Source organism: Manis javanica, chromosome 8 (genome assembly GCF_040802235.1).
Source record: "Manis javanica isolate MJ-LG chromosome 8, MJ_LKY, whole genome shotgun sequence".
In the NCBI taxonomy this organism is placed as follows: Eukaryota; Metazoa; Chordata; class Mammalia; order Pholidota; family Manidae; genus Manis; species Manis javanica.
The window spans coordinates 110525794-110553754 of NC_133163.1; the positions used below are offsets into that span (position 1 = coordinate 110525794).

The 27961-nt window shown below is 39.7% G+C and overlaps 1 protein-coding gene and 1 long non-coding RNA gene across 2 annotated transcripts in view; one reads left to right on the forward strand and one right to left on the reverse strand.

The window, feature by feature from the left end:
• Positions 1-246, reverse strand: part of RORA (RAR related orphan receptor A) — a 674793-nt gene extending 674547 nt beyond the window's left edge. Inside the window, exon 1 of the mRNA XM_037004228.2 lies at positions 28-246. Within this exon, the coding sequence (XP_036860123.1) occupies positions 28-193 (166 nt within the window). The 5' untranslated portion in view covers positions 194-246. The remainder of the gene's footprint in view (positions 1-27) is intronic.
• Positions 136-27961, forward strand: LOC118969672 (uncharacterized). The gene is made up of 6 exons (XR_005057545.2): positions 136-273; positions 613-746; positions 4544-4666; positions 5273-5329; positions 16585-16709; positions 27896-27961. It is a non-coding gene; the product is annotated as an uncharacterized lncRNA (long non-coding RNA).

Consider the following 27961-nt stretch of genomic DNA (forward strand, 5'->3'; position numbering starts at 1 on the left):
TCCTCAGCCCCTCTCGCAGCCTCCTACCTCTGCTGGTGCTGGAATAGCTCTGTCTGCGCACCGGCGCGGGCGGCTCGCTCTTGCGGGCGGCTTCCTGGTTCAGCGGGGTCTCCCTGGAGCCGGCGGCCGCGTCCGCGCCGCTGCTGCCCGGCTCGCTGGCGGCGGGGTCGGGGGCTGCCGGAGCTGACTCCATGTTTTTTCCCAATGTAGAGATCGCTGGAGATGGCGAGCTCCGAGACTCCCTCTATCTTCTGTTTTCAGAGCAACTCTATGGTACCAAAAAAAAAAAAAAAAAAACGGGGGGAGAAGGAGACCGGGGCGGCGAGCGAGAGAGCAGGCGGCGGCGGCGGCGGCGGGCGGGCGAGGGCGCGAGGGAGCGCGCGGAGCGTGTCTGGGTGGACGCGAGTGTGAGCGCCCGAGAGGGGCTGGGAGGCGGGTCTGGCCACGGGCAGCGCTAGCGAGAGCCTCTCCCGCCGGCCCCCACACCCACATTCCCCACCCTCCGGACCCCGGGCCGAGAGCCGCGGACTGGCTGCCAATTTGGGGAGGTGGGGAAATGAGGGGAGGAGTGGGGGAGAGGCTCCCGTGCGGCAACCCGCCCCTTTTCCCCAGCCCGGGGACAGAAACCAAGATCCGCGAGGTGATTCTGCGCCTACTTGGGAGACTCTCTCGGGAACAGAACTCAGCCCCATCGGCGGCCAGCCTGGAGAGAGGCAGATCCGATGATCCACGTTGGGGAATCGCAGGTAGCTTCCCTGCCAGTTCAGCCCAGGACTGGGGAGAAACTAAAAAGAAATTGAACCTAAGCTAACTCCCCAGGGCAGGCAGAAGATGGAAGAAGGACTGGCCCTTCCTACTCTGGGATGGGCCGTCCAGTGGGCTTCCAATCTTGGTTTGATACCTGTGTCTAAAGCAGATTTTGTGAGTATAGAATTGCCATAGGCATCCAATTCCTGGTTCTGTTGAAAGAGGCCTCTTTCAGATCCTTTACTGTTTCCTCTGCAAAGGATCTAGAAACCACTTGGCAAGGCAATTTCTACTGAAGAAAACTTTGGCCTGTTTGGTAGAGGACTATATAAACTGGATTAAAATATGCCACAGTGCATCCAGTGCATGGCTGTCTGCTAATTTTCAATTCCTGCTGGTAATTTTGCTATTAAACCTACAGTTTCATCCAGAAAAGATATACTGGAGAGGCATTAAAAATGTCTGGATGGTAAAACTCAGGTAATTAACAGCTCCTAATAAGTCACATCATTGTAGGCATCATTCTATACCCACTTCCACTGAAACACACCCATCACATAATAGTGCTCAATGAAACCCAAGGAAAGTAGATAATCCCAGCAGTGTTACCTTGACCCTAAACTCCAATATTAAAGAACAATGCAAACTGGGTAAGTGGAAAACATTCAGGTGGTAGTATCCTGATTTTGCTGCCTCAGTACTCAAACCACCATTTCCTTTTGCCTGCAGGGACACGGATGAAATCAGTACGTTTTTAACACACACCTCCACCTTCCTTTCAGAAGGATGACCAATTTTGACCATAAAAAATATGATTATATACCAGAAGATGACATAAATATGTGTATTTGTAGGGGAAGGAATTGGGGAACGTTCGGGTTTTGCTGACTTCCTGGTTTGGAAAATGCTTTTAAAAAAGAAAAGGGGAAAAACCTAGTTAGATAATAGCTTAAGAGGAACCTCCATATGCCAGACTTCACACATGGTTTGTGTTACTGTTACTGCTCTTGGTCTGATTTCAAACACACAATGCTATTTGCTATGGTCTGTGCTGTTAATCAGCAAAACCTGTGGTCCACTCTTGGGAGTGATGTAAATGAGATGTGAACAGTTCTGATACCTTAATCCTGTCTCTGCAAGGATCCCTGGCTTTAGCCTGTCTGTTGGCGCCTACAAACAATGCTATGATTGTCTCCTCCCGTCCCAAATCAGATGTGTGGGTTTCCCCATACATCAAAGCACAGATTTCCAAAGCAGCCTTCACACCATTTACAATCGGTTAGCCTGTTAATAATGTTCTTGATGTAATTGACCTAGCTTGTCACACTTGACTTTTCTAAGTAAACAAATGCGTCAAAGTGCGTAGTTTAAACAAGGTCCTCTGGGGCAGGGAGCATCTCAGAATGCATCCACTGCCCCATATTTATTTTAGAGTATTTGGGGAGAAGACTTTTCATATTAAATGTCAACAATAATTCTGTTTGGGATGCAGGTGGCTTAAAAAAATATCCCTGTTTCCTTTTTAGGTACCAGTAGCAACTTGTTAACATTTTTGGTTAAGTCTGTTTGCCTGGGCCTTCAGTTTGTTTCTTGCTGTTCTCCTTTGACTAAGCTGGTATTTGTTCAGCCTGGAAAAACCTTCCTGAAAATGGCCCTAGTGACCTTAGTCAATTAAGATAGAATCTGCATCCCTTTCAGCAATAAACAGCAATAAATTCCAATCCCAAAAAGCCATTTCTCCTCTCTAAAACAATTACTGTTTCTGCAATTTAAAACAATTGGGAACTCAAGTGCTTTCCCCAAGGGGAAAATAAAAGTGAGTTAGATACAGTCCTTAACTGTCAATCACTGTTACTAAAGTGTAAATTACCAGGATTGAGGAAGCATTGGAAACCTGGAAATACAGTGATTAGGTTTATATTTCTTGCCTTCCCTGATGACTAATTAAGGCTTTCCAGTTTTTTCAAATATTTGGAAAGATGGGAAACTTCCTTAGACTCTGCTCATTGACAAAGGTCAACAGTGTTTGCTTAAAAATAGTTATTTCACTTTGTACCACTAAGTTCTTTGACAGACAATACCTCAGAAAAATTGTGCTCTATAGAAGAGAAAAGCCTAAATCCATTTTTTGCAGACTATTTCCTTGCCAATTCCAGTCTCCCCTCTTGATGGTAACACTACTTTTCTCTTATTCCAAGGTAATTAGTAGGAACCTCAGAGTTAGCTTTGACCTCACTCACTCCTGCCCCTAGCTCTCCACATCCTAACATAGTTGCCAAGTGCTTTAAATTCTTCCTCTGTGACATCTGCCTCTCCTTCTGCAGCCATCACTCCAGTTCCAGACATTATGGCTCACCTAAACCCTTACAGTTACCTTCCAAATAACTGGCCTTCATTCTTATAACCATTCTAATCCAGTCCAGATAACACTGCCAAGCTAATTATCCTGAACTACAGCTCTCATTTCCCACCATGTCACTCCCCTGCTTACAAGACTTTAATGGCTCCCCATTGCCTATCCAATTAACTACTAACTAGTCAACACGGTATTCCAGGCTCTACCTCACTGATCTCTACACTCCTGCACCAGGGATGGCAAACTGATCTCCTGTCAGGAAGGAACTCCTGAGGCTGGTGGGAAAGATGTGGGTTGTGATTGATGAATGCTGTCTCCCATGGGTGGAGGCCGGGAGTGTGACACTCATGCCAGGACTTTGCCAACCTGTTTTCTATCCTTACATAATCCCTGCAGTCCATGTGTGATCCACAAGCCGTGCCACGGGCTGTTTCCTCCTCCTCCTGCTTGTAGTGCGGGATCCAGGGACACTTGCCTAAGTCTCTGCTTCCAGAACGCCCAGCCTGCTTTCTCTATTTATTGAAACCCTACCTTTCTTTTCAGATCCATTCTACAGGGTAGCCCCTCTGTGGAACCTTCCCTGATTTACCCTACACCAAATATTTGGGCAGTCTTAGGACTCTGCACCCCTCTTAGGTTGCTTGGTAGACACTATCCACACACTATTGTGCTGTGTGTCATGTAACATTTGCCTTACCCTCCCTCCCTGGGTTATGCTCCTGGAGAACAGCGCCTCTGCCCCTGTACACAGTAGGTACTCATTAGAGTTAGTGGATCTGGGGAATGGAACTGATAAACTAATTATAAGGTAGCATGTCTACACAGGGATTCCATTACACCACAAGAATGAAAACGTAAGCATTTCAACTTTCAATCACTTGAAATAAGCCTTTCCTTCCCAGATAAAGATTAGCTGACATGTATGTGCTGTTAAAATTTATTTATGCAAAAAAAAAAAGTTGACAGTTATTTTCCTTGCAGTTCTTGGAGAGGGAGAGAAGGAAAATTATGGAAATATGTAGTAGAATTTCCTTGGGAGAGAAGAGCTTTCTACGACATGCCTAAGAACAAAGAAGACAGAAAATTAAAACTGAATGCCCAGACAACAAGTTTTCTTTCTTTCAAAAAAGCATCAAAAAGCTGAGCTGGACTAAATGCTGAAAATAGAAGAAACCCAAATGAAAATGCAGCACTCACTGCTCTTGGCCAGGGAAGGGGCTCCATTCTGCTGCAATGTTTGTAGGTTTGTAGTCAGGGCAGCCCCGACCAGGGAAGTCCAGGCAAAAAAGAGCCCTCTGTTCAAATTACAGAAGGAATGGCATAAACCTGAAGTCCTCATGGATGGGAAACAGGAATGCCAGGCTAGGAAATAAAGAGGAAGGTTAAAGCATGTGGCATCCACTCTGGATAATATCCTCCACCCCTTTTCTTGTTTTGTAGATGAGGAAACGAAAATGCCTCTCTTGTTCAAGACCACCCAGTCAATACATGGGGTGATGTGGGAGCTTCAGCTTAGCTGAATTCAAGACCCAGCTCTGCCGCATACTAACAGTGTGGTTGGGAGTAAGTCACTAAGCATTTCTGTGCCTGTGTCACCTCTTCTATAGACGAGGAGTTGTTCAGAGGGGGAGATGAGAGATCCTTCCAAAATGCTTGTTACTCCAAATTTTGCTATTCTTCTGCATTTTACAGAATGTAACAAAACACCATATAAAACTGCATGGTCCAATACAGTAGCCACTAGCTACTTGTGGCTATGGAATATTTGAAATGTGGCTAATTCAAATTGAACAGCATGATAAATGTTTAAATCCACATTAGATTTGGAAGGCAGTACAAAAATTTTAAGTGTCCCATAATTATCATTATATCGATTGCATGTTGCATGTTGGAATGACAGTAGTTTGGATATGTTGGGTTCAATAAAATGTATTACTAAAATTAATTTCATCTCTTAACTTTTTAAAATCTGGCTATTGAAAACAAAAAATTAGGATGCACTTTACCTTATACATCTCTGAGACCATGCTGGTATGGAACAAACTTGGCACAGAGTAGGTATTAAAATGATTTAATTAGAGTAATTACTAAGGTTCAGCTGGGGGCAGCCCTGGGTCAAGAGTTAACATCTGTCTTGTCATTTTACAAAATCTATGCTTCTATTTGCAGGGCACTGAGCTGGATGTAAGGGAAACAGAGGCAAAATGATTGTGTCTGACAGAGAAGGTAAGATATGCATGCGAAAATGAAGTGGTATTCAGTAATGAGGCTTCAACTGCCCTGAAGACTACCATCAAAGGCGTGAATAATCTTCCTCAGGGGATGGAACTAGAAGGGTCCTGCCTTCAGCAGCTTAGGTTCCCTTTGTTAGCTTCTGGGTTAACAAACCAAGACTGCCGGGCTTCAATCAGAGAGAGCATTTGACAAGAGACAAAAGCCAGACAACCTAAGGAACAGGATCCTGCATCTCAGCATTTCCAACCTGAAACACCTAAGCTTCACCTGGGTGAGGTGAGGTGATGTATTGGACTCAGTGTCCTTCACAGAACCATCATGATCCCACTGATAATGAGCTCACTGATCTCTTTGGCTGGGTTTGAAAAACACAGGGTAAAGAAGGCTTGATTGTAAGCTCCTTGAGGGCAGGGACCCTGTCTCTCTTGTTCACCTGTGCATTCTCAGGGCCAAGCACCGTTTCCAACACATGATAAATGCATTATTTATTGACTGAAAGAGTGAATGGATGAGGTATAGTTAAAAAGGAAGAAGAAAAACTGTGACTACATCAAGAAAAGGAGCACAATTTATTGAGTATTTGTTAGAGGCTAGGTGCTTTCTCATGTCTCATGGCTACTTCATAAACTAGGCTCCTCCACGTTGCCATGAGCAATTTACTGAACTCTGAAGTTCCATCTCCCCATATATCAAATTGTTGTGAGGACCTTTTTGCTTTTTCGATCACTTATATCACAGCAGAGTTGGTGAGGGTCAGATAACACACATGGAAGTGACTTGGAGATTCTTAGAGGAGCCTCTCCAATAGAACCATATCTGTGTCATCCAATATGATTGCCATTAGCCATGCGTGGCTGCTGGGCACTCAAGATATGGCTAATGTGACTGAGGAACTAGACTATTTTTTCCTTTTAAGTAAACTTTATTTTTTAGAGCAGTTTTAGGCTCAGCATTCCTATATACCTCCTGCCCCCACACACCACTGCCTCCCCCACCAGACTGGAGTATTTGTTACAATTGATGAATCTACACTGATACATTACACCCCACAGCCCACGGCTTACATTATGGTTCACTCTTGGTATTGTATTTTCTACGGTTTTGGACAAATGTATAATGACATGTGTCTACCATTATAGATAGTGCTGTAGTTTCACTGTCTGAAAATCCTCTGTGGTCCACCTCTTCATCTCTCTCTCCTCCAACCAACCACTGATCATTTCACTGTCTGCATAGTTTTTGCCTTTTCCAGAACATCACACAGTACATAGCTTTTTCAGACAGGTGTCTTTCCCTTAGCAATATACGTATAAAGTTCCTCCATGTAGTTTCATGGCTAAATAGCTGATACCTTTTGAGCACCAAATGATATTCCATTGTCTGGATATAACCCAGTTTATCCATTCCCACACTGAAGGACATCTTGGTTGATTTCAAGTTTTGGCTATTATGAATAAAGCTGCCATCAACATTAGGGTTTTGTGTGGCCATAAGTTTTCAGCTCTTTTGGGTAAATACCAAGGATTTACCAACTGCTGGATTATGTGGTAAGAGAATGTTGAGCTTTGTAACTACCAAACCATCTCCTAAAGTGGCTGCACCATTTGGCATTCCCACCAGCAATGAATGAATGTTTCTGTTGTTTCACATCCTCACCAGCCTTGGTGTTGGCATTCTGAATTTTGGCCATTCTAATAGGTTTGTACTGGTATGTCACTGTTGTCTTAATTTATATTTCCCTGATGACATACGATGTGAAGTGACTTTTCATATACTTGGCATCTATATATCTTCTTTGGTGAGGTTCAGGTCTTTTGCCCTTTTCTTAATTGGGTTGTTTGTTTTCTTATTGTTGATTTTTATTTTGATTGATTTGTATACTTTGGATAATAGCCCTTAATCAAATATATCTGTTGCAAGTATTTTTTTTCACAGTCTATGGCTTGTCATCTCATTCTTGACACTATCTTTCTCAGAGCACAATTTTTTTATTTTAATGAAGCCCAGCTTATCAATTCTTTCTTTCATGGATCAAGCCTGTGATGTTGTATCTAAAATGGCATTCCCATGCTAAAGGCCATCTAGATTTTCTTCTGTGTTATCTTTCAGGTGTTGTATAGTTTTGTGTTTAGGTATATGATCCATTTTGCATTAATTTTTGTGAAAGCTTGTAAGCTCTGTGTTTATGTTCATTTTCTTTTTTGCATGTAAATGTGTAGCTGTGTCAGCATCACTTATTGCAAAAAACTATCTTTGCCCCATTGTATTGCCTTTTCTCCCTTGTCAAAGAGCAGTTGACTATATTTATGTGGGTCTATTTCTGGGCTCTCTGTTCTGATCATTGATCCTTTTTGTCTGCTCCTTCACCAATACCTCTGTGTCCTGATTACTGTAATTTGGAACTGGATTTTTAATTTTATTTAACCTCAATTAATTTGGATTTAAATAGCTACTCCTAGCTAGTCCTTACCATATTGGACAGTGCAGGCTCTTCATTTCAAGCTTTAATCTTCTGAACTTCTGAGCTACCCTCACATGGATACTCCCTGAGATTTTAGATTCTGTATTTATTTCGTACCTGCTAGGGAAAGATGCTGTAAGGGATTCTAAGATGAATCAAGTAGATTGTACATCTTCTATGAGATGCTAAGACAAGTCCATATTATCCTGTACTTTAAGATACTAAGTATTAAATGTCATAGGACAAGTTCAGGTGAAGTGCTACGGAGGAAGGAGCCAATGTTCCTTGTTAGAGAAATCAAGGGAGGCTCCCCAGAAAAGTTGTTTTTCCTGGAGTCAGGACTAAAGATATGTATTTGGTAATTGCTTATGGTAACAGATGGACTCTTTGCAAAGAGCTGAGGTCACACACTCCATTTATGTTCTTTAGGTCAGCCTATTTGTAGTGTTACACATGGACATTATTCCACTGAGGAAATATACCATAATCTTCCCTAATCAAGGCAATGTCCCCGCTAGAATATAATTCAACTTACATACTTCTCACCCTAGTCAGTGGTTCTCAAAGTGTGGTCCCCAGACCAGCAGCATCAGCAGGGAACATATTAGAAATACAAATTGTCATACCAGAGTCAGTACTCTGGGGGTGAGACCTTGCAGTCTATGTTACAAAAAGCCATCTTGTGATCTTAGTGCATACTCAAGTTTGAGGACCATTGTCTAGATTCAAGACCATCTGATTTATAAATGCCCATATATGAACAATTATGAATCCTAAAGGAGAATTCTTCTTATGAGAGAAAAGATGCATGCCTCTGTGTGCCTAACTTGGCCCAGATCTCCAGCATAACCACAGATTTCTCAGCACCAAGTAAGGAACCCTATGGTAACGAAGTCTGTACCTGTCTCATTATTGTGGTGGTAGTTTTATAGAGAGAAGGTTTTTTTCTCTTTGTCCAGGAAAACTTGGAAATGTTTTCCAATGTTAAAATTAAAAATAAGGAAAAAAGAAAAAGTTAAAAAAAAAAAGCTGTCAAACTAGCCTGGGTCTCTGATGATTCAGAATTCCAGTTCTGCCCTGGGAAAGAGATATTGAAATGGAGAGCCTGTGTGAAACTGAGTAAGCAATCAGCAGGAATTATTTTCTGCTTAACAGATCAGAAGGGTGAAAAAGACAGTAGCACTGTTCCAAAAAGCTACATCCTAGTAGATATTATGGGTCAAGCTTTCCTTTAGAAATAGCTCTGAGTTGTCCCCCTCTGCCATGCCAGAAGCAATGTAGTTGGCCATCTCACTAAATACCCACCTAAATACCTTTTGTCTCCTTCAGGTATGTCAGTTACTTATTATTATAACAGTACTGCCTAACAAACAGTCCCCAAACTCAGTGGCTTATAGCAACAAGCATTTCTTTCTCATTCTTACATCTGCAGTCAGAAGGATTCAGGGGAGCTTGGCTCCAGGGGCTGATGGGGCTTTGGTCTGCTTTGCACATCTCTTCTTGGGGCTATGATTGACTGAGGCCTGTTCTGCTCATGGCAAAAGGCAGGCGTGCAAGACAGCAAGTTCATCAACCAAGCTCATGCCAAGCCTGTGCATGCATCACAGTTGCTAACATCCCATTGGCCATAACAAGTCACATGGCTAAATCCAAATCAAGGAGTGGGGGAGCACTGTCTGTCCACCAAGAGCCTAGGGCAAGGGTGTGACTGGGCAGTGCTACTACAGGAGAGTGAACAATTTAGGCCAATAATCCAATCATCAGAGATGGTTATTCTGTGCATCAGAGGTTCTCAAGCTTGGCTGCACATTGTAATCATGCGGGAGTTTAAAAAAGTACTGATGCCTGGGTCCCACCCCTAGAGATTCTGGTTTAATTGGTCTGGGTGCAGCCCAGGCTCAGAGTGGTAGAAGCTCCCCAGGTGATTCTAATGAACAGCCACGTGGGAGAGCCACTGATGCTAAACCACATGCTGTTCATTACACAAACACGAAATTCTGACCACAGCTTTGGGGAGGTCCCTTTCCTCTTCATTTTGGGAACTCCCTATCTTTTAAGACCTTCTACAGTTAAAGCACATTACTGTCAGGTGCAATTTCAGTTCCCTCTAGTGAGCAGCCTCAGGTCAAATTCATAAAGAGGTACCGACAGAGATTTGCGTAGTGTTGAATTCTAATGAATTGCTGGTGATTCTGTTTGTTACTTGTCTATGGTTAAAGTGAAAACACTGGTGTGGGTGCTAATTGCTAAATGTCTACATTCCTGAAGAACTTGTGAGAGGAGTATAGGATTCTGCTGTGTTATTTAGAAGTGAAGATTTACCATCTCAAGGCACAGGACACTTGCACAGACGAGGTACATATTCATTTTGGTTTCATTTATTTTCATGTTTGCTATACATTTGTACACTGGGAAATGTCTTTTTCTTGGTGTTTTCTGTCATTCAAAGTTCTGGAAATACATAGAACTGATAAAGGACTTCATAACTGTTGTTATCAATATCTGTTCTAAGGTATTTGTTTTGTGCTACACATTTTGAAAAAGGGATACTTGGGGTTAATTAAAATCAATGACTTTAGTCTTTTGTAAACCATGCTTCTTCTCAGCAGAGTTTTTGCCACTAAGGAGCTCACATTTTTTTAATGAATCCAGCATATTTTTTAATCTTAAAACTCCCATTTCATTTATTCCATCACTAATTTTATTTCACAGGTTTCAGTTGGGAATCCTTTTAAATCTCTTTATGACACTGTGAAAATAAAAATATTGTATCATACTCCCTTTCTGATTTTTTTCTGTGTATAAGGAAGATTATATTTCAAGCACTGACCTATGTTTTAGAAAATCCTTTATATATTTCAGTTATCTTCTGGATGTAGTGATCAAGCAAAACATCCTCCATTAATTTCACAAGATGTTGTCTGGCTCATAGACAAGCTCATTTGTTGGAAAAAGAAGATAAATCATCAGATTGCATATTATTTTCCCCTTCAATTGATTGCTGGCTGTCAGGATGCTTGAGACTTTGAATAACCAATCAAATTATTAATTTCTGGATGAAATTCTATAATGCTGCATATGTAGATTTAGGGGGAGCACCGTGTAGAACAACGAAAATGTCAGTGTCTGAAAAAGAAAAAGAAAAAGATACATCCATCCTGCAGATGACTCACTAGGAACATATTGGATGCATTTATCAGAGTAGGAAACACTATAGAGTCAGTAACATTTCAGTTTGACACTTACTTCACATCCACAAGCTAGATCCACAAATATTTTCTTCCCAGGGAAATGTCACAATAAAGAAAATAAAGCCTTGGGCCCCTGCACAGCTGTTACCCTCCCATTCATTCCATGATGATATGACCAAAAAAGGATGCCTTGTCATGCTCGAACCACTGTTGCAACACAGGGGGCTGAAGGCAGGAGGAGTGTTAGCCTTTTTTTTACTGCCCAAAAAGCTGTGTGACTCTGGAGAAGTTTCTAAACATCTCTGGGCTTCTGTTTTCTCATCTGATGAACTAGGTGATTTCTAAGGCCCCTCTGCAATTCCATTTGCTGAAAGAATACTTGGCATTACTAAAAATGCAGTGTTGGAGAGAGCTTTGTTTCAAGAGTGGATAAAAGCAGATGTTCAATATGGAAGATGTTATGGGTGGAATATTCTGGTGCTGAGCAAGTTCATTAAATGTAGAAATTACGCTGTGGACTGAGAGAAAAGGAAGGGTGCTTAAGTGTCAGTGTGGAAACGGGAGAGGTCAGTGAGCACGTGGACGAAGTCTCTCACAGAGTAGGTGGCTGAAGGAAGGAAAGAAGGACCTGGGACTCTGAGCTCCCCATTTAGTGCCCTTCCCTCTGCCACAGGGTGCTTCACTAGCCCAAGTTTAACAGCCATTTCATGGGTGTTTCTTCTATTTTGGTTGACAGGTCACTTGAAAGCGTCATTTTTTTTTAATGTGAGCAAAAGGATCTCTGAGGACAGACTCGGCCTTTAAGATGGGAACCAACATGGTTCCATCGAACGTGGGCCCCAAACGTGGTCAACTGTATGCTCATTGTCAGCCACTCCTTGACCACGTGATAGACACTACACGGTCAGCGTTCAGCTTCAACCTTAAGCACATGATCAGGCAGGGTTCAAGCTAATGTGGACTTGGTCCATTTGGGCAAATAGTGCCACTGTTCAATCTCGGGGATGCCCCAGAGCATAGTTAAGCCTTGGAATCCTTGCCTGTATGCTTCCTGGGCTGCGGGAAAAATCAACATGTCTTGAGCATGTTACTTACATCACCCAGGGTTAGGGACTGACTGGTGGAATCCATGCTCTACAGAGATTATAAGGGGTTTGATCAAAGCTTCGCACTTAATACTGGTGAAAACAGACTCTCAACCTAGTCTAATTCCAGTGCCCATGTTCTTAGACACATTTTTCTCTCTAATGCAAATAATAAGAAAATGAAGAACAAAAACGAAGCTTAAATCTCAGGCTAGGGAAAAAGAAAAACAAAAAGGAAAAAAATGGATGGGCTAGTGGAAATAAGAATTAAGAAACCTGGTTTTTCTTTTTGATCGTCATCCATCCTCCTCATTAGCATATAATAGATACTATTATACAACCACCAACTACTGGGCACTGGCCCTTTATGCCCTTTAAACAGATGTCCTGCATTTTACACTTATTTCCCACACACCACCGCAAGGACAAGCTACTGCTATCATTGCCATATGATGGCTGAGGAAACTGATGCTAGGATTACACAACTCTGGGGGCACAGAGCTGGTATGTGGCAGCCCTGTCTTCCCCCCACCCCACCTCCCCAGTTTTGGAATGACACCAGAACTCGCCCTCCGCTGCGCGATGCACCCGTTAGGACTGTCCAGAGTTCCTGCACAATCGCCTTCTTCTCCCTGGACATCAGCTTCCTCATCAATTAAGCAAAGGGGCTGGGCCAGATGATCTGTAGTGTTCTTTTCAAATCTAACATTTGCTGATTCTATCTGTGTACAAATGGAAGACTAAGAAAAACACATGATTCAAAAGAAACTAGAAAAAGGGAAAGGAAAGAAGGACGAGAATAGTCTGGGGAGCAGTGGGTGGCAAGCTTGCAGCCCTCCTTTCCCACATGGGCTGCCTCTGACTCCCGTCTTCCCACAAGGGGGTCCTTCCGTACTTCAGTCAGCAGAATTCTCTCAAAGCAAGGGCCCTGGCCTTTGAGGACTTTGAGAGGTCTTGAGAGCCAAAAGTTCAACCCCCATGTTCTAGAGACAGAATAAAACTGGGTTCAAGTCTGGGCTTTGCTCCAACCATCTCTGTGACCCTGTGTGTTCTGACTTCTTCTAGTCCTCAGTTTCCTTATTTCTAACATGATGGTCTCAGTAACCACAAAGTCCCTTTCTGTTCTTACAGGCAGGGATTCCATAAGAAGCATAAGCCTCCCTCCTCTCCAGTACTTCCTCCACTGAAATCTGACATTTTTACAGTAAAAGCTTATCTGTGTTAAGGCATGTAAGACTCCCATTAAACTGACTTTTACAGAATGAGACTACACGAACTGTATATATGCCCTCAACCCCTCAACAGTCCTACTCATTCGTTTATTCATGCAATTATGTAGCCCTTCCTTCTATCAATAAGTATTTCTTTTAGGGCATCATATAAGTAGAAGTAACATTAGTTACATTTTATTGTAGGCCAGGCATTTTTCTAGGTACTGGGGATAAGGATGTGACAACCTAGAGTTTCAGCTCAACAACTATCAGAACCATCACCCTTCAGGATCCATTCATCAGCACCTTACATTATGGAAAGAAAGTTCAAACCTCAGCACATGAGTTCTGATGACCAGCTTTAGCTCTGTTACCCTTGGCCAGTGTTTCTCCTTGGGACTTTATCAGGTTGTGTTTCATTGCAAAGAACAGAAAACCCATCTCAGAATGCCTTGACTGAGAAGAAATATCTGTTATGATATGAGGTCTGATGACAGAATGGTCCTACAGCTAATTCTGCCCTTCACTGATATTGATAAGGGCCTTTCTGTCCCCCTAGTTGATATTCTCTGAATGTCAGCTTGGGCCTCACAATACCTCCCTCATGGTGATACAGTAGCTGCTGTTGCTCTAGGCATTGTGTCCAACAGGAAAAGAGTGAATCTTGTCCTTGAGCTCTTTTTAAAAAAAGAGAAAACAATCCCCAGAAACTCCTCAATAGATCTGCATTCATGCTTGTTGGCCAGACTGAGTCACAATCCCACTCCTAAAGCAACCATTTAAAAAGGGTTTGGGACAAGTGGGACCATATCAAACTAAAAAGCTTCTGTACAGCAAAGGACACCATCAGTAGAACAAAAAGGCATCCTACAGTATGGGAGAATATATTCATAAATGACAGATCCGATAAGGGGTTGACATCCAAAATACATAAAGAGCTCATGTACCTCAACAAACAAAAAGCAAATAAGCCAATTAAAAAATGGGCAGAGGAGCTAAACAGACACTTCTCCAAAGAAGAAATTTAGATGGCCAACAGGCACACGAAAAGATGCTCCGCATCACTAGTCATCAGAGAAATGAAAATTAAAACCACAATGAGATATCACCTCATACCAGTTAGGATGGCCAAATCTGTAGAATCCAAGAATAGACTACAGTTACCAAAGGGAAAGGGACTGGGGAGGATGGGTGGGAAGGGAGGGATAAGGGGGAAAAAGGGGCATTACTATAAGCACACATAATGTAGCAGGGGGAGGGGGCCACGGGAAAGGCAGTATATACAGAGAGGACAAGTAATGATTCTATAGCATCTTACTATGCTGATAGACAGTGACTGTAATAGGGTGTGTGGGGGGGAATTGATAATAAGGGGAGTCTAGTAACCATAATGCTGTTCAGGTAATTGTACATTAATGATACCAAAATAAAAATAATAAAATAAAATAAAAAATAAAAAATAAATAAAGGGTTTGGGAGTACAAGAATTGGCTTAGGCTAATTGAGATTTATTCTAAATTGCTGGAAGGTCAATCTTCCCTGAGGGATGGATTCCCAAGCACAAGTGCAGCCCTGTCAGTGAGCCAGCTACTTATGCTACAGAACCTTCCATTCCTCAGCTGAAAATAGGGGAAATAACCATTCCTTCTTTGCAGGGCTGTTGTGATTATTAAAAGCGACTAGGAACATTTTGTATACTTTAAGCACTCTGCAGATAGAAGATAGGAATATTCCACTAAAAGAAAGCAGAGACTCTCAAACTGAGTGCGGGTCAGAGTCCCTTAGAGGGCTTGTTAAGAGATTTCTGGGCCCCAGAGTTTCTAATTGAGTAAATCTGGGTGAGATCTGAGAATTCATCTACCTAACAAGTCCCAAGTGATGCTACTAGTGGCTGGGGAACCACACTTTGGGAATCATTCCTGTAGAGTATGACTGTATTGAATATAAGAACAAGGTCTTGTTTATATTTCTATCTCTAGCACTTCATTGCCTGGCACATACTGTGGTGGATGTGTATATAATCTGGCACTTATATAGCTAGATTATTATATAAGAATAATAGCTAATATTTATTCTGTGCTCAGCACTTTATTATACTCTTTATATATATTGTTTCATTTAATCATTACTATAACACCAGAAGGGAGGTACTTTTGTTAGGTACACCTATTTACACGTGGGTCAAATGAGGACTCGAGGCAGAAGGCCAATAAACAGTGGAGCCAAGACTTGAACTCAGGTGCATTTAAAACAAGAACCTGTGTGATTAACCAAAACTTTATCCTGAATATAATAAGTGGTTGCTAATTATTTCTTGAGTGAATTAATACATTTCATATCCAGAAGAAGCAAAAATAACAAGTTTTATGTTGATGAGGTGAGAGAGACAAGACAGGACTAAAGCATGAGCTGTCTGCACGGGAATGTGGTCCGGGGCAGCCCTTGACATTTGGGATCCTGGACAACACAGCAGGCCCCTTAGGGAGGGATGGTCCCCAATGGAGGTGGCTCTAACCAAGGGGAAATGGCCACACTCAGGAGCTGAGCCCTGACCTTCACTAATTTACCTTGGCTTATCTTCCACTGACACAGCAGCCCAGCATGAGAGTGTTATGGGAACAGGAGAGCAACTAGGGGGCCTTGCTCTCCCCATTTTCTACCTTTGGCTGTCCATGCATTGCAGGAAGAATTCCGAGAGTGCATCCCTGGATGTGAAAGAAGGCCTTTTACAGATGTGCACGCATTCCCTAAGTCACCAGGGTACCATTTGGTAAACTGCTGCTGCAAAGCAGTGAATAGTACCCTGGTGGCCTCACAGACTGATCGTATCCCTAAAAGTGTTTCATTTATCTCTGGGGGGAATTTACACCCTGGGAAAATCTGGTTAAATGTATAAATGAATCTTCCAAACAGCCAAGATTGAAGATATAAACTCATAAAGCCAGAAGGCACACCCCGAGAGCGACAGGTGCACCCCCACCCTCCTGGCACACTCTCACTACACGGTCTCAGGTCAGGCTCACATTTCTGCTGATCTCAGAAGAGCAGCAGGAAGGAGATGCCAGGACATCATTCCACCATTTGGCCTTCAGGATATTCCCACCCATCTAATTTCCCTTTGAGATAGTCTGGGCTCATGTCAACCTTCTCTGCCCTTAAGGGGGGATGGAGGACAGTCAGTAGCAGCACCCTCTGAATTAGCACTTTCTTGAACTCGATGATAGTCATTATGCTTCTAGTGGGTCTAAAGTTTCGCGGTTAAGCCTCAGCTTAACGACTCTCCTTTTTCATTCCTCAGTGTAAAATAAAAATGCCAAGAATCACTCGGCTGAAGACGTGCAGGAGTGTCTCCGACAAGCTACGTACATTGTTACACTGTGATAAGAATCAACTCCGTAGTCTTCACAGCTTATAACAACCAAGGTGTGTCTCCTGCTTGCCCTGGTGTGCCCTGCAGGTTTCCAGCAGTGGGGTTGTGACCTTCTGAGTCCTAATTCAAACGCTGCTGGTCATCGGACTGGTGGGAAAGCATGCAGGGGCTCTGAAAGCTTCCACCTGGACGTAACACTTGTCACTCTGTCCACATCACATGGGCCAAAGCAAGTCACAGGGTCTCGATGGAACTGAAGGGGAGAAGGGAAAGGGAACCCTACCATGTTCCCAGAAGGGGGCAAGGGAAGTTTCACTTGGAAAACCAGCACTAATGACGACCAGGCTATAAAAAACATCCTGTGTGGGAACTTGTTTGAAAGAGATTTTTTTCATCACATAGAAGTATTCATTTCTAGAAGCATCTAGAAAAAAGTTCACCCAAGTTCTGGGTTATGTGCATGCTGCAGGGAGATAAATCTACAGTTCTTTTTGACAGTAGGTGCACTTTTGCAGGAACCAGGTCCTTTCCAAAAAATTAATACCCCCATTTCACATAGCGGGAACACACTCAGGACCGACAGAGTGGGTGGGAGATTTTAGTCAGTGAGCTCGTGCTGCTTACATGTCACACAGTACTACCTGCTGAGAGTGCAGAATGAATAAGAAACTGCCCCTGGTCTTCAAGAACTTAAGAGTCCATGCAGGACATTATCAAATTAATAAATACATGCACTGTAAAGCATGATACCATAATGGTTAAGTGCATGAGCTTCAAAATCAAAAACCTGTTTCTATTTACTCAAGTTTCCCCCTCATAGATTGTCCATGATCACAGTAGCCTCCCTGAGAAGGCTTGTGAGCATTAAAGTAGTAATCCAAGTAGAACGTTTATGGCACATAGTAAGTACAATACTCAAAATGAATGTTTTATTGGAATATAGATGCAGGTTTTGCAGGAGCATTGGGTTAGGACTGTGTCCTGAGCAAGCAGCACCCGTGCTGGGTTCTGAAAGGGAAATAGGAATTCCTTAAGGAAAGAAGGAAGTGAAAAACTTTCTTCGCAGTAAAGGTAATATATCCAAAGTCCAGCACTACGTCAAACCAGGGCAGAATTGGGCTCAAATCCTTGCTTTGCTACTTGGTAGCTGTGTGGCCTTAGGTGGGTAACTTTGCCCCTCCAAGCCCCCGTTTCCTGATCTCTTCCTCACTGGGTTGTTTGGGTATTATATTCACAGCCATTAATTGGTAAATTATAGATGAAATAAAGGAGGGCTTGAGCATGCGCAAGGAAGGGGGGTGTGAGAGGCCAGTGCTTATGTCTACATTCCATTTTTACCCATGCCTCAGTTTTCCATCAGGAAGCACTAGATGTTTTCTGCCCTTATTGCAGGAACAGCAGGTGGAAGGGAAAAGCAGCTTCATTGGCCAGGGCTAATGACAAGGTGAAGAACAGAGCTGTGTGTTTGTTTTTAGTTATACATGGTAGGCTCTTTGGAAACAAAGGAAGGTAACTGACTTACAGTCCTCACTAAACTTAGGAGGCTTCAGTTTGTGCCAGATGAAAATTAAATAATTAGCCAGGAATGTTCAATTCCAACATCCTCAGCCAACTCCCCATTTCACCATAAAGATGGGCCCTCAGGGAATGAAAATGGATGTAACTGCAATTAAAGAGACACATAAACCTTGCAGAGAGCTGTCATCTCAGTACCAGAGCTTGTCTGGGATCTACCCTAGGTAACTCACCATCATCCATTCATAGTGACTCAAAGGGAAAATTTATCAAGATAGTGGTGAGCACTCCCAGATTTGCCTGTTCTTAAAAAGTAAAAGAGGTCCTTCTAAAGAGTCATTTAGGAAAGCTGACTGTTATGCAAAACAAAGCTGAGAGGGTCTCATGCTTCCTTTATGGTCCCAGTCATAGACCCAAATACAGAAGATGAGGTCAGTAAAGTATGGATATCAACCTACCTGAAATTCTCAGAATCACAACTACCTTACCTATAAATGTACATTTATGTTTCCTACAAACACTTACTGAGCATTTAATATGTTCTGGTCCAGGGAATATAATACTGAATAAAACATAGCCTCCCTGTGTTTCTGTATCATTCAGGATTCAGTTCAGCTGCATGTAGCAGAAATCCAATCCAGAACAAAAACATTTTCCCTTAGCTAGAACTTAATTCTATTTCTTGGGTAAAAGAAGAGAAAGATCAGGCAGTTCAGGACTGAAATGCCAGGTCCACAAAGTTAGAGACCCAAGCTACTTCTCGCCTCTTTGCTCTGTTCTCCTTAACATGATGCCATACAGTCCAACAGGGCTGCTTCAGCTCCAGCCATGGTATCCCCATCCTAGCCAGCAATAAAGGAGCAGGGGCAAGAAAAGTCATTTCTCCTACACCTAAGGACATTTCACAAAGACCAGATTCTTCCCAGCTTCAAGGAAGCTAGTAATTGTACAGACCAGTTGGTCATATACCCAGTTAAGAACTGGGAGTTCCATTATTAAGGAGGAAGGCAAGGGTGGATATCAGGAAATAATTAACAGCTTTTGCCGCAGGATTTAGGAGCTGAACTTTCTTTCTTTTCTCCATTGTCTTATTTATAACCAAATCATTGAAGTAGCACCATTCTCCTCCAAGAGGAAGGATAAGCCATGGGCACAAGTGTGTTACAGGAAAAGTTTATCTTGATGTTTTCCTATCTTTCATATTATTGAGAGCTTAAAGTCTTGTATGAAAAACAGAACACGAAAATATAAAAACATCAGAGAACTTTTAAGGATGTCTCTCTAGGAGATAACTATTTAAGTTCTTGAGAAGAAATGAACTTTGAAGTTTATCTCATGCTGTATATAAAAAGGAATTCCATAAAGATTAAAAACTTGAAATTATTAAATTTTATTATTTATTAAAAAATATTAAAATATTTAAATTTAAAAAAATAAAAAATAAAAAAAATTTAAAAATATTAAAAAATATTAAAAAAATGAAAATATTCTATAATTAAATTTATGATATTACCTAGGTAATCTAGTGGTGGGGAGGGCCATAAACAGAACACACAAACATACATACAAACACATACATACTACACCATGCTAATAAATGGCATATTAGGAAACATAATCAAAGAATACATGTCATAAAAAGGTAATCATACCTTTAATGTAAGAAAAAGATGAGCATTCTAAATTTTAAAACGGAAAAGCAATTCACAAAACAATTATATTTCATTTATCTGAATTCAAACAGAATTCAAAGACAAATACAAAGGGAGAAAAAAATCACAATGAAAACAATTGGGGTGATTTTGTTCACCATTCCACTCAATGAACATGAAATCACCTGAAATATAGATTGCACTTGAGACAAGAGCTGTGGCCTTATCTCTCTGTACTTCATAGACAACATAAGAGGTCTTCAAGAGTCATTCAGACTGTATCTGAATTTTTGCTTTAAGTCCTGTCTTTAAAATCCAAACATCATATGAAATGCAACTTCTCTGTACTCAAAGTTGATGAGGAATTGGAGAAAGATGGACTTTCTCACATACAGCTGGTAGGAAACAGAAGCTTTCTTGATGGTAATTTGGCAATGCATGAAGCTCAACAGCCTGGGAGGTGTTGAGAACTGCACCTTGTTCAACAAGCATGGGGACAGATTGTTGGCGAAGTTGGGTAACACATTAGTGAAGCATTTTGAGAAGATAGGCTTGCTAGCTGGCCGTATTTAAACATTTTGGTTGTGTCTTAGTAGAGATGTAGGACTATAAACCAGTGTTTCCCAAGTGGTCTTGGGCCTATCTGTGGTCTCTGGTAGTCTACCAAATGCTCTCCAGGTTTTTTCACGGTTTCAGGGGACAAGGTTTCAAACGATTCTGTTTCTACATGTTTGAAATAGGAGCTTAATTATGATTTTCTAGGAATTTAGTTATAATCTTAATGATCATTATATTCTTAAACATTGGTTATGCACTACTAGCACTGTACCAGTTATTCTGTCTGGGCTAGTTTCAGATAACCAGTGTAGTTAATACTCGCCAACAAACTGAAAGGGTCACAATTCCAAACGTAACTTGTAAGAACGTCTAAAACATGGAGAGTGGCAGCCCCAGTGCAGATACTGTGAGTCTCTTTGTGCTGGGACATGAATAGTTACCAGTGTGATGATTTTTCATACACAGTCAAAAAGGAAATAGTAATAGGAAGAATTGTGATGAATCTGAAAATCAGATTTTATTGAGCCAGTCAGCCATTCACTCTCAATTCTAAGTGTTTTGTCTGATATGAAACTGTCAAATAGTGGTATGAAACCACTACATTAAAAAAACTCTCTCCAAATACACTGACTTTTCTAGTCAATAAATTTACATTTTCCATAAAAAACATAAAATAATGTTTTCCAGCATGAAATTGACAAACATTTTGCTAAAGGCAAAGAAGAGACCAAAACTGCCTAAGCACCCTTCAGAGTCACATTCCTCATAGCATAGGAAGAAATAGGTATCATTCCTGAGAAGCTTATAAAATGATTCCCAATAAATCAAATATACTTAGAGAGAAAGAAGAACAAGCTATTGGTAAAATGCCTTTATCAAATGATACGGATGGATCTAGCATAACAACAGTAGCGCACACATATGAAAGAACAACTATGCTCTCACATACAGGCTCACAATTGGAAAAAACCAGTGACGTGTGGAGCATGAATCAGGTGCTGGCATATTGTGGTATATGTAGGAGGAGGAAGTGCTTCATGAGCATTTGTTGATCTACAGAAACTTGGGCAATGGCCTTTTGGAACTAAGGTAAAAGTGGAAAAGGTACATTGTAATAAATACTGACAGATCTTCAGGCATGCATGCAACAAGAAAAGGTATTACCACATATACACAAAGGTCTGAACGCCAATCCACAGACTGATTTATTAAGAAAAGGCAATTGGGAGTGAACAAGGTTCCTTTTGATCTTGATTAAATACTACAGGAAATATTGACCTCTGTGCATGCAAGCAAGTCATAGCCATCAAGTGCACATTTTTTGATTTGCTGTGCTAAGAAATGGGAGCAGGTATTAAGAATGCTCTTCTATGCTGATGTGTGCTTGCTGTGAACAGGAAGGAACATATCCAGGTTTTTAAATCAAGGGGTGTAGCAAACCATCTAAAGCAATCTTGAAAAAGGAGAATAAAATGAGAAGACTGGTGGTCTGACTTCAAACCTTACAGTAAAGCTACAATAACCAACCAAGACAGTGTGGTGCTGGTGTAAAGAACAAACAGATCACTGGGACAGACTAGAAAGCCCAAACATAGACCCATGTTTATGTCAAGTGAATTAAAAAAAAAAATTTCTGTACTGAAGTAAAATTCACGTAACAAAAAAATTCATCATTTTAAAGTATATTTTTGAGTGTATTTTCAGTGTTATACAACTGTCACCATGATCTAATTCCAGAACATTTCCATCATTCCAAAACAAAACGAGTACCTGTTCACAGTCACGCACGGTTCCTTCTCCCTCATCCCCTGGGAACCACTAATCTAGTTCCTGTCTCTATGGATTTGCCTATTCTGCATATTTCTTATAAATAGAATCATACAATGTGTGGATTTTAGTGTCTGGCTTCTTTCAATTATTCTATTATCCCCCACTTTGATCTGCATTGTGCCATGTGTTAGCAGTTCTTCCTTTTCTATAGCTGATAATATTTGACTACATGGATATATTACATTTTGTTAATCTATTCATCTGGTATGGACATTTAGATTGCTTGCACGATTTGGCTATTATGAATAATGGTGCCATAAACATTTGTTTTAATATAAACATGTTTTCAATTTTTGGGGGTATACAACTAAGGAGAAGAATTCCTGGATCATAAGGGCACTCCAAGGTTAACTTTTTGAGAAACTGCCAAACCATTTTCCACAGTGGCTATATTGATGTATGAGATACATTTTACATTTGCAGTAGCGATGTATGAGAGTTCCAGTTTCTCCAAATTCTTGATTTATTTCTTATTTTCCACTAAAAACATTATTATGATTACACCTACCCCACTGGACATGAAGTATTATCTTCATGTGCCTGTTGGTCATTTGTATATCTCCTTTGAAGAAACGTCTATTTAAATTCTTTGACCACCTAAAAAATTGGGATATTTGTGTTTTTATTGTTGAGTTGTAAGAGTTCTTTATATATTCTGCATATTTGACCCTTATCAGATATTATTTACCAATATTTTCTCCTATTCTTTCGGTTGTCTTTTCATTTTCTTAATAGTGTCCTTTGATCAACAAGTTTTAAATTTTGATGATGTCCAACTGATCTTTTTTCTTTGTTGGTTATACTGTTAGAATCATACTTAAGAAACCATTGCCTAATTCAAGGTCATGAAGAGTTACATTTTTGTTTCCTTCCAAGAGTTTGTTTTAGCTCTTTAAGTTTTTGATTTTTTTGCATATGATATAAGGTTGGAGTCTAACTTTATCTTTTGCTTGTATATATCCAGGTGTCTGAACACCATTCGTTGCAAAGATTACTTTTTTCTCTCATTGAATAATCTTAGATCCTTGTCAAAAATCAGTTGGCCATAGAAGTCTGGGTTTATTTTTTGGATTCTCACTTCTATTCCATTGATCTATCTATCTAGCCTATTTTGCCAATATTGCACTGTCTTGATTACTCTAACTTGATAGTAAATTTTGAAGTCAGGAAGTATGAGTCCTCTAATATTTTTCAAGACCATTTCATCTATTTTGAATTCTTTGCATATCCATGTGAATTTTAAAATCAGCCTGTCCATTTATATTAAAAATGCAGTTGGAAATTTTATAGAGATTGCATTAAATTTGTAGGTTAATTTAGGGAGTATTGCCATCTTAACAATATTAAGTCTTCCATTTCATGAATATGGGATCTCATTCCATTTACTTAGATCTTCTATAACCTACTTCAGCAATGTTTTGTATTTCCAGTGTGTAAATTTTGTACTTCCTTGGTTAAACTTTTTCCAAGTATTTTATTCTTTTTCATGGCATTGTAAATGGAGTTGTCTTCTTGACTTTATTGGTTACTGCTAGTATATACAAATAAAACTGATTTTTAAAATACAGATATGGCATCTTGCAACATTGCTGAAATTATTTGTTAGTGTTAATATGTTTTTTCTGGGTTCCTCAGAATTTTCTATATATTAAGATTATGCCATCTGTAAACAAAGATTTTACTTCTTCCTTCCCTCTATGTTTGCCTTTTATTATTTATTTTTCTTGCCTACCTGCTTTGGCTGGAATTTCCAGTATAATTTTGGATAGAATTGTCAAGAGTTGATATCCTTGTCTGTTTATGATACATGGGGAAAGCTGTAAGTCTTTCACCATTAAGGATGATGTTAACTGTGTTTTTTCACAGATACCCATTGTCAGGTTGAAGAAGCTACCTTCTATGCCATGTTTGTTTAGTGTTTAATCATGAAAGGGAATTGGATTTTCTAAAACATTTTTTCTGCATCTATTGATATGATCATTTTTTTTCTTTATTCTCTTAATGTGATGTACTGCATTGATTCACTCTGCAGGTTGAACCAACCCCACATTCCTGGGATAAATCCTACATGGTCATCATATATAATCCTTTTAATATGCTGCTGGTTTTGGTTTGCTAGTATTTTATTGAGGATTTTCTCATTATTTTCATAGGGGATAGCAGTTTTCAGTTTTATTTTCATATGATATATTTGTCTGGCTTTGGTATTAGGGTACTGTGATCTCATAGAATATTAGGAAGTATTCTCTATTCTATTTTATGGAAGTGTTTGAGAAGGATTGTTATTAGTTCTTTCTTTAAATGTTTGGTTGAATTCACCAGTAAAAACATGGGGGTTTTTTTTGTTGGAAATTTTTTTTATTACTAAGCCAATCTGTTTAGTTGTTACCGGTTTCCTATTTATTTTTGAGTCAGTTTTGGAAGTTTGTGTGCTTCTAGGAATTTGTCTATTTCATCTAGGTCATCTAATTTATTGTCATACAATTGTTCGTAGTAATTGCTTTGAATCCTTTTTAATTCTTTAAGTTTAGTAGTAAGAGTCCTGATTTCAGTAATTTCTTGTCTAACTTCTTAATCCTGTTGATCTTTTCAAAGAAGCAGCTTTTGGCTTTGCTGATTTGCTGCATTTTCTATGCTTTATTTAGTTTATCTCCACTCTGACTTTACTACTTATTCCTTTTTTTTCCTTTGGGTTTAGTCGGCTCTTTTTTTTTTAGCGCCTTAACATGGAAGTCAGTTTGTCGATTTGAGATCTTTCTTACTTCAGCATAGGCATTTATAGCTATACATTTCCCTCTGAGCCCTGCTTTCACTGCATCTTGTAAGTTTTGATACTCTTTGTTTTTGTCTTGAACTATTTTTTAAAATTTTCTAATTTTTATCTATAGTTTTTTTTCTCTGACACATTGGTTATTTAGCACTGTGTTAATTTCCATATACTTGAATTCTCCAAATCTCCTTTTAAAATTGATTTATAATTTCATTCCATTGTGGTTGGAGGACATACTTTACATGATTTCAACATTTTAAATTTTATTGAGATTCGTTTTGTGGTCTACCAGAGAAAAACGTGTCCTCTGCTATTGTTGGGTAGAGTGTTCTACAGAGGTTTACCTGATTTTTTATGAAGGTACCAAAGCAATCCAATAGAAAAGGCAAATTCTTTTCACTACATAGTGATGGAAACTAGATACCCATAAGGAAAAAGTAAATCTCTACCCCTCCCTTACACAATACACAAAAATTAATTCAAGGTAAATCATAAGGTTAATGTAAAAGATAAAACCTTAAACCCTATAATAGGAAATATAAAACACCATTTTTGTGACTTGTGGGAAGGCAACATTTTCTTAGATAGATCACAGAATAAATCACAATAACTATAAAAGAAAAAAATGACATATTAGGCTTCACTGCAATAAAAAAACCTCTGTTCATCAATAAAACTGTTATGAAAATGAATAGACAAGACATAGAGTAGGAAGACTAGGATCAAATATTCGCCAACATATATCTCACAGAAAATCAGTATTTAGGGCATATAAGAACTTCTATAACCCAATAATAAAAAAGGACAACTCCCTGAATATAAAATGAATAAAATATTTGAACAAATATTCTACATATGAAAATATACAAATGGCTAATGAGTATATGAAAATTGCTCAACACCATCAGGTAAGTGTAAATTAAAGCCATAATGAGATACCACTACATACACACTAACATGGCTAAAAGTAAAATATCTGACAACACCAAGTGTTGCCAACGCTGTGAATAAACAAAAACTCTCAGGTATTGTTGATGGCCTGTAAAGTGCTTCAGTCATTTTGGGAAAATGGCCTGGAAGTTACTTATAAGACTAAATATCTACTAAACTTATGTCCCAGAAATTCTACTCCTAGAGATTTACCCAAGAAAAACAAAAACCTGTATTCATAAAAAGACTTTTACAAGAATGTTTATAACAGCTATATTCTTAATAGCTCAAACTAGATATGGCTCAGGTGTCCCTCAATAGGAGAATGGCTAAATAAACTATGGTATATTCATACAGTGCAGTAAGACAGAAATATAAAAGAATAGACCACTGACATACCCAATGGCTTGGGTGAATCTTTAAATAAAACATTATTCTGAGCAAAAAGTTCTTATAAAAAGTAGTCCACTGAGAACAATTTATGACTCCATTTATATGAAGCTCTGGAACAGGCAAAATTAATCTATAGAGAAAAAAATCAGAATATGATCATCTCTGGAAGATGGGGCTGAGAACTCCCTGGGAAGAGTCATAAGCGAGCTTCCCAGGGTGATGGTACCTTTGTACATATCAGTAGGGGTTTGGGTAACAGGTGTTTAGATTTGTCAACACTCACAGAATACACTTAGGCTTTGTGCCTTCATTATATATAAAGAATTTTATTTTTATAAGGAACTATAAAAAATTTTGAGCTCTAGTTAATGGTATGAATGCTGCAATTTATACTTTGAAATGTATCAAAAATGAGATACATTAACAGATGGACAGATGTATAGATAGATGGAGAGATATATGATAAAGCAAATACAGTAAACTGTTAACTTTAGAATCTAGGTAATACATGAGTGTTCACAGTACAATTCTTTCAACTTTTTGGTATGTTTGAAAATTTTCATAGCAATATATTAAGAATTATTAAAACGTGTTAAATTTCATTAAACTTATGTGTCTAATAAAACTTAAAATGTGTCTAATAAAAATAAAATCATGGTTCTCATAATTCTTGTAAAGACCATTTCTATGATTTTAGGTGTTTAATTATGTCATGTTTCTTAGCAATAATTTAAATCTTTTGAGTAAGATAAACCTATTATTTCAGGGTTTTAAAAAATGCTTTTTTAATGTTAAGGACAAAAGTTAGGATGTATTACAAAGGCCAGCGCATGGTGCAAATAGCATAATCACTAAGAATTTGACTTTTTCCATCACTTGATTTTCTACATTCTTCAGAGAATGAGAACCATAAGGACATGAAGAAACACTTTCCAAAATCAAATGCGATAAGAGTAAAATTGGGAATCCATGTGCTGCCATCTCTCAAGCTGAAATATTCAACCTTCTGGATTTTGATTTAGCATCTGACTGAACGATGAAAGTAGTCTTCAGTGGGAAATCTCTTCATAGTTTCTATGACCATATTCAATCCAGAACCATTTGTCAGAGCCACCAAAACTTGCTGCCATCCCTGACAACCTGCAACTGTAAATTTGGATTTTCTACTATAGTGAGTGGAAAGAGCAAAGAGAGAAATTGACTGGCTACAGAATGTGGCCTACAGCTCAAATTATCTGTCAAAAATTAATAAACAGTCTTAACCCAAGTTCCCTACAAAACAGAGCCTAAGGCAAAAGAGTCTATCTGTTAATACTTTATTGGGGTGTACAATTCCAGGGAATGAAGAGTGAGGGAAAGGGGGAATTAATTAAGGGAAAGAGAAAGACCAATACAAGAGAGTGCATTACTGAGATGGCCAAATTCCGTAACACAACTCAGCTGGTCATTCTTAGAGAGGCGTCATCATTGGGGACAAATGCATCTTAGGAGTTTCAGAACAACTGTGAGTGGGGGGACGGGGAGGGGGATGAAGGTGGGAGAAAGGTTGACAAATTGATCTTCTCATTCTCTTTTGCCTCTCCTCTTCCAGTGTTTGAAGTCCACCTGAAAGATGGTACCTCTCTTTTAGTCAAAGCCTCCATGTGTCTATTCCAGC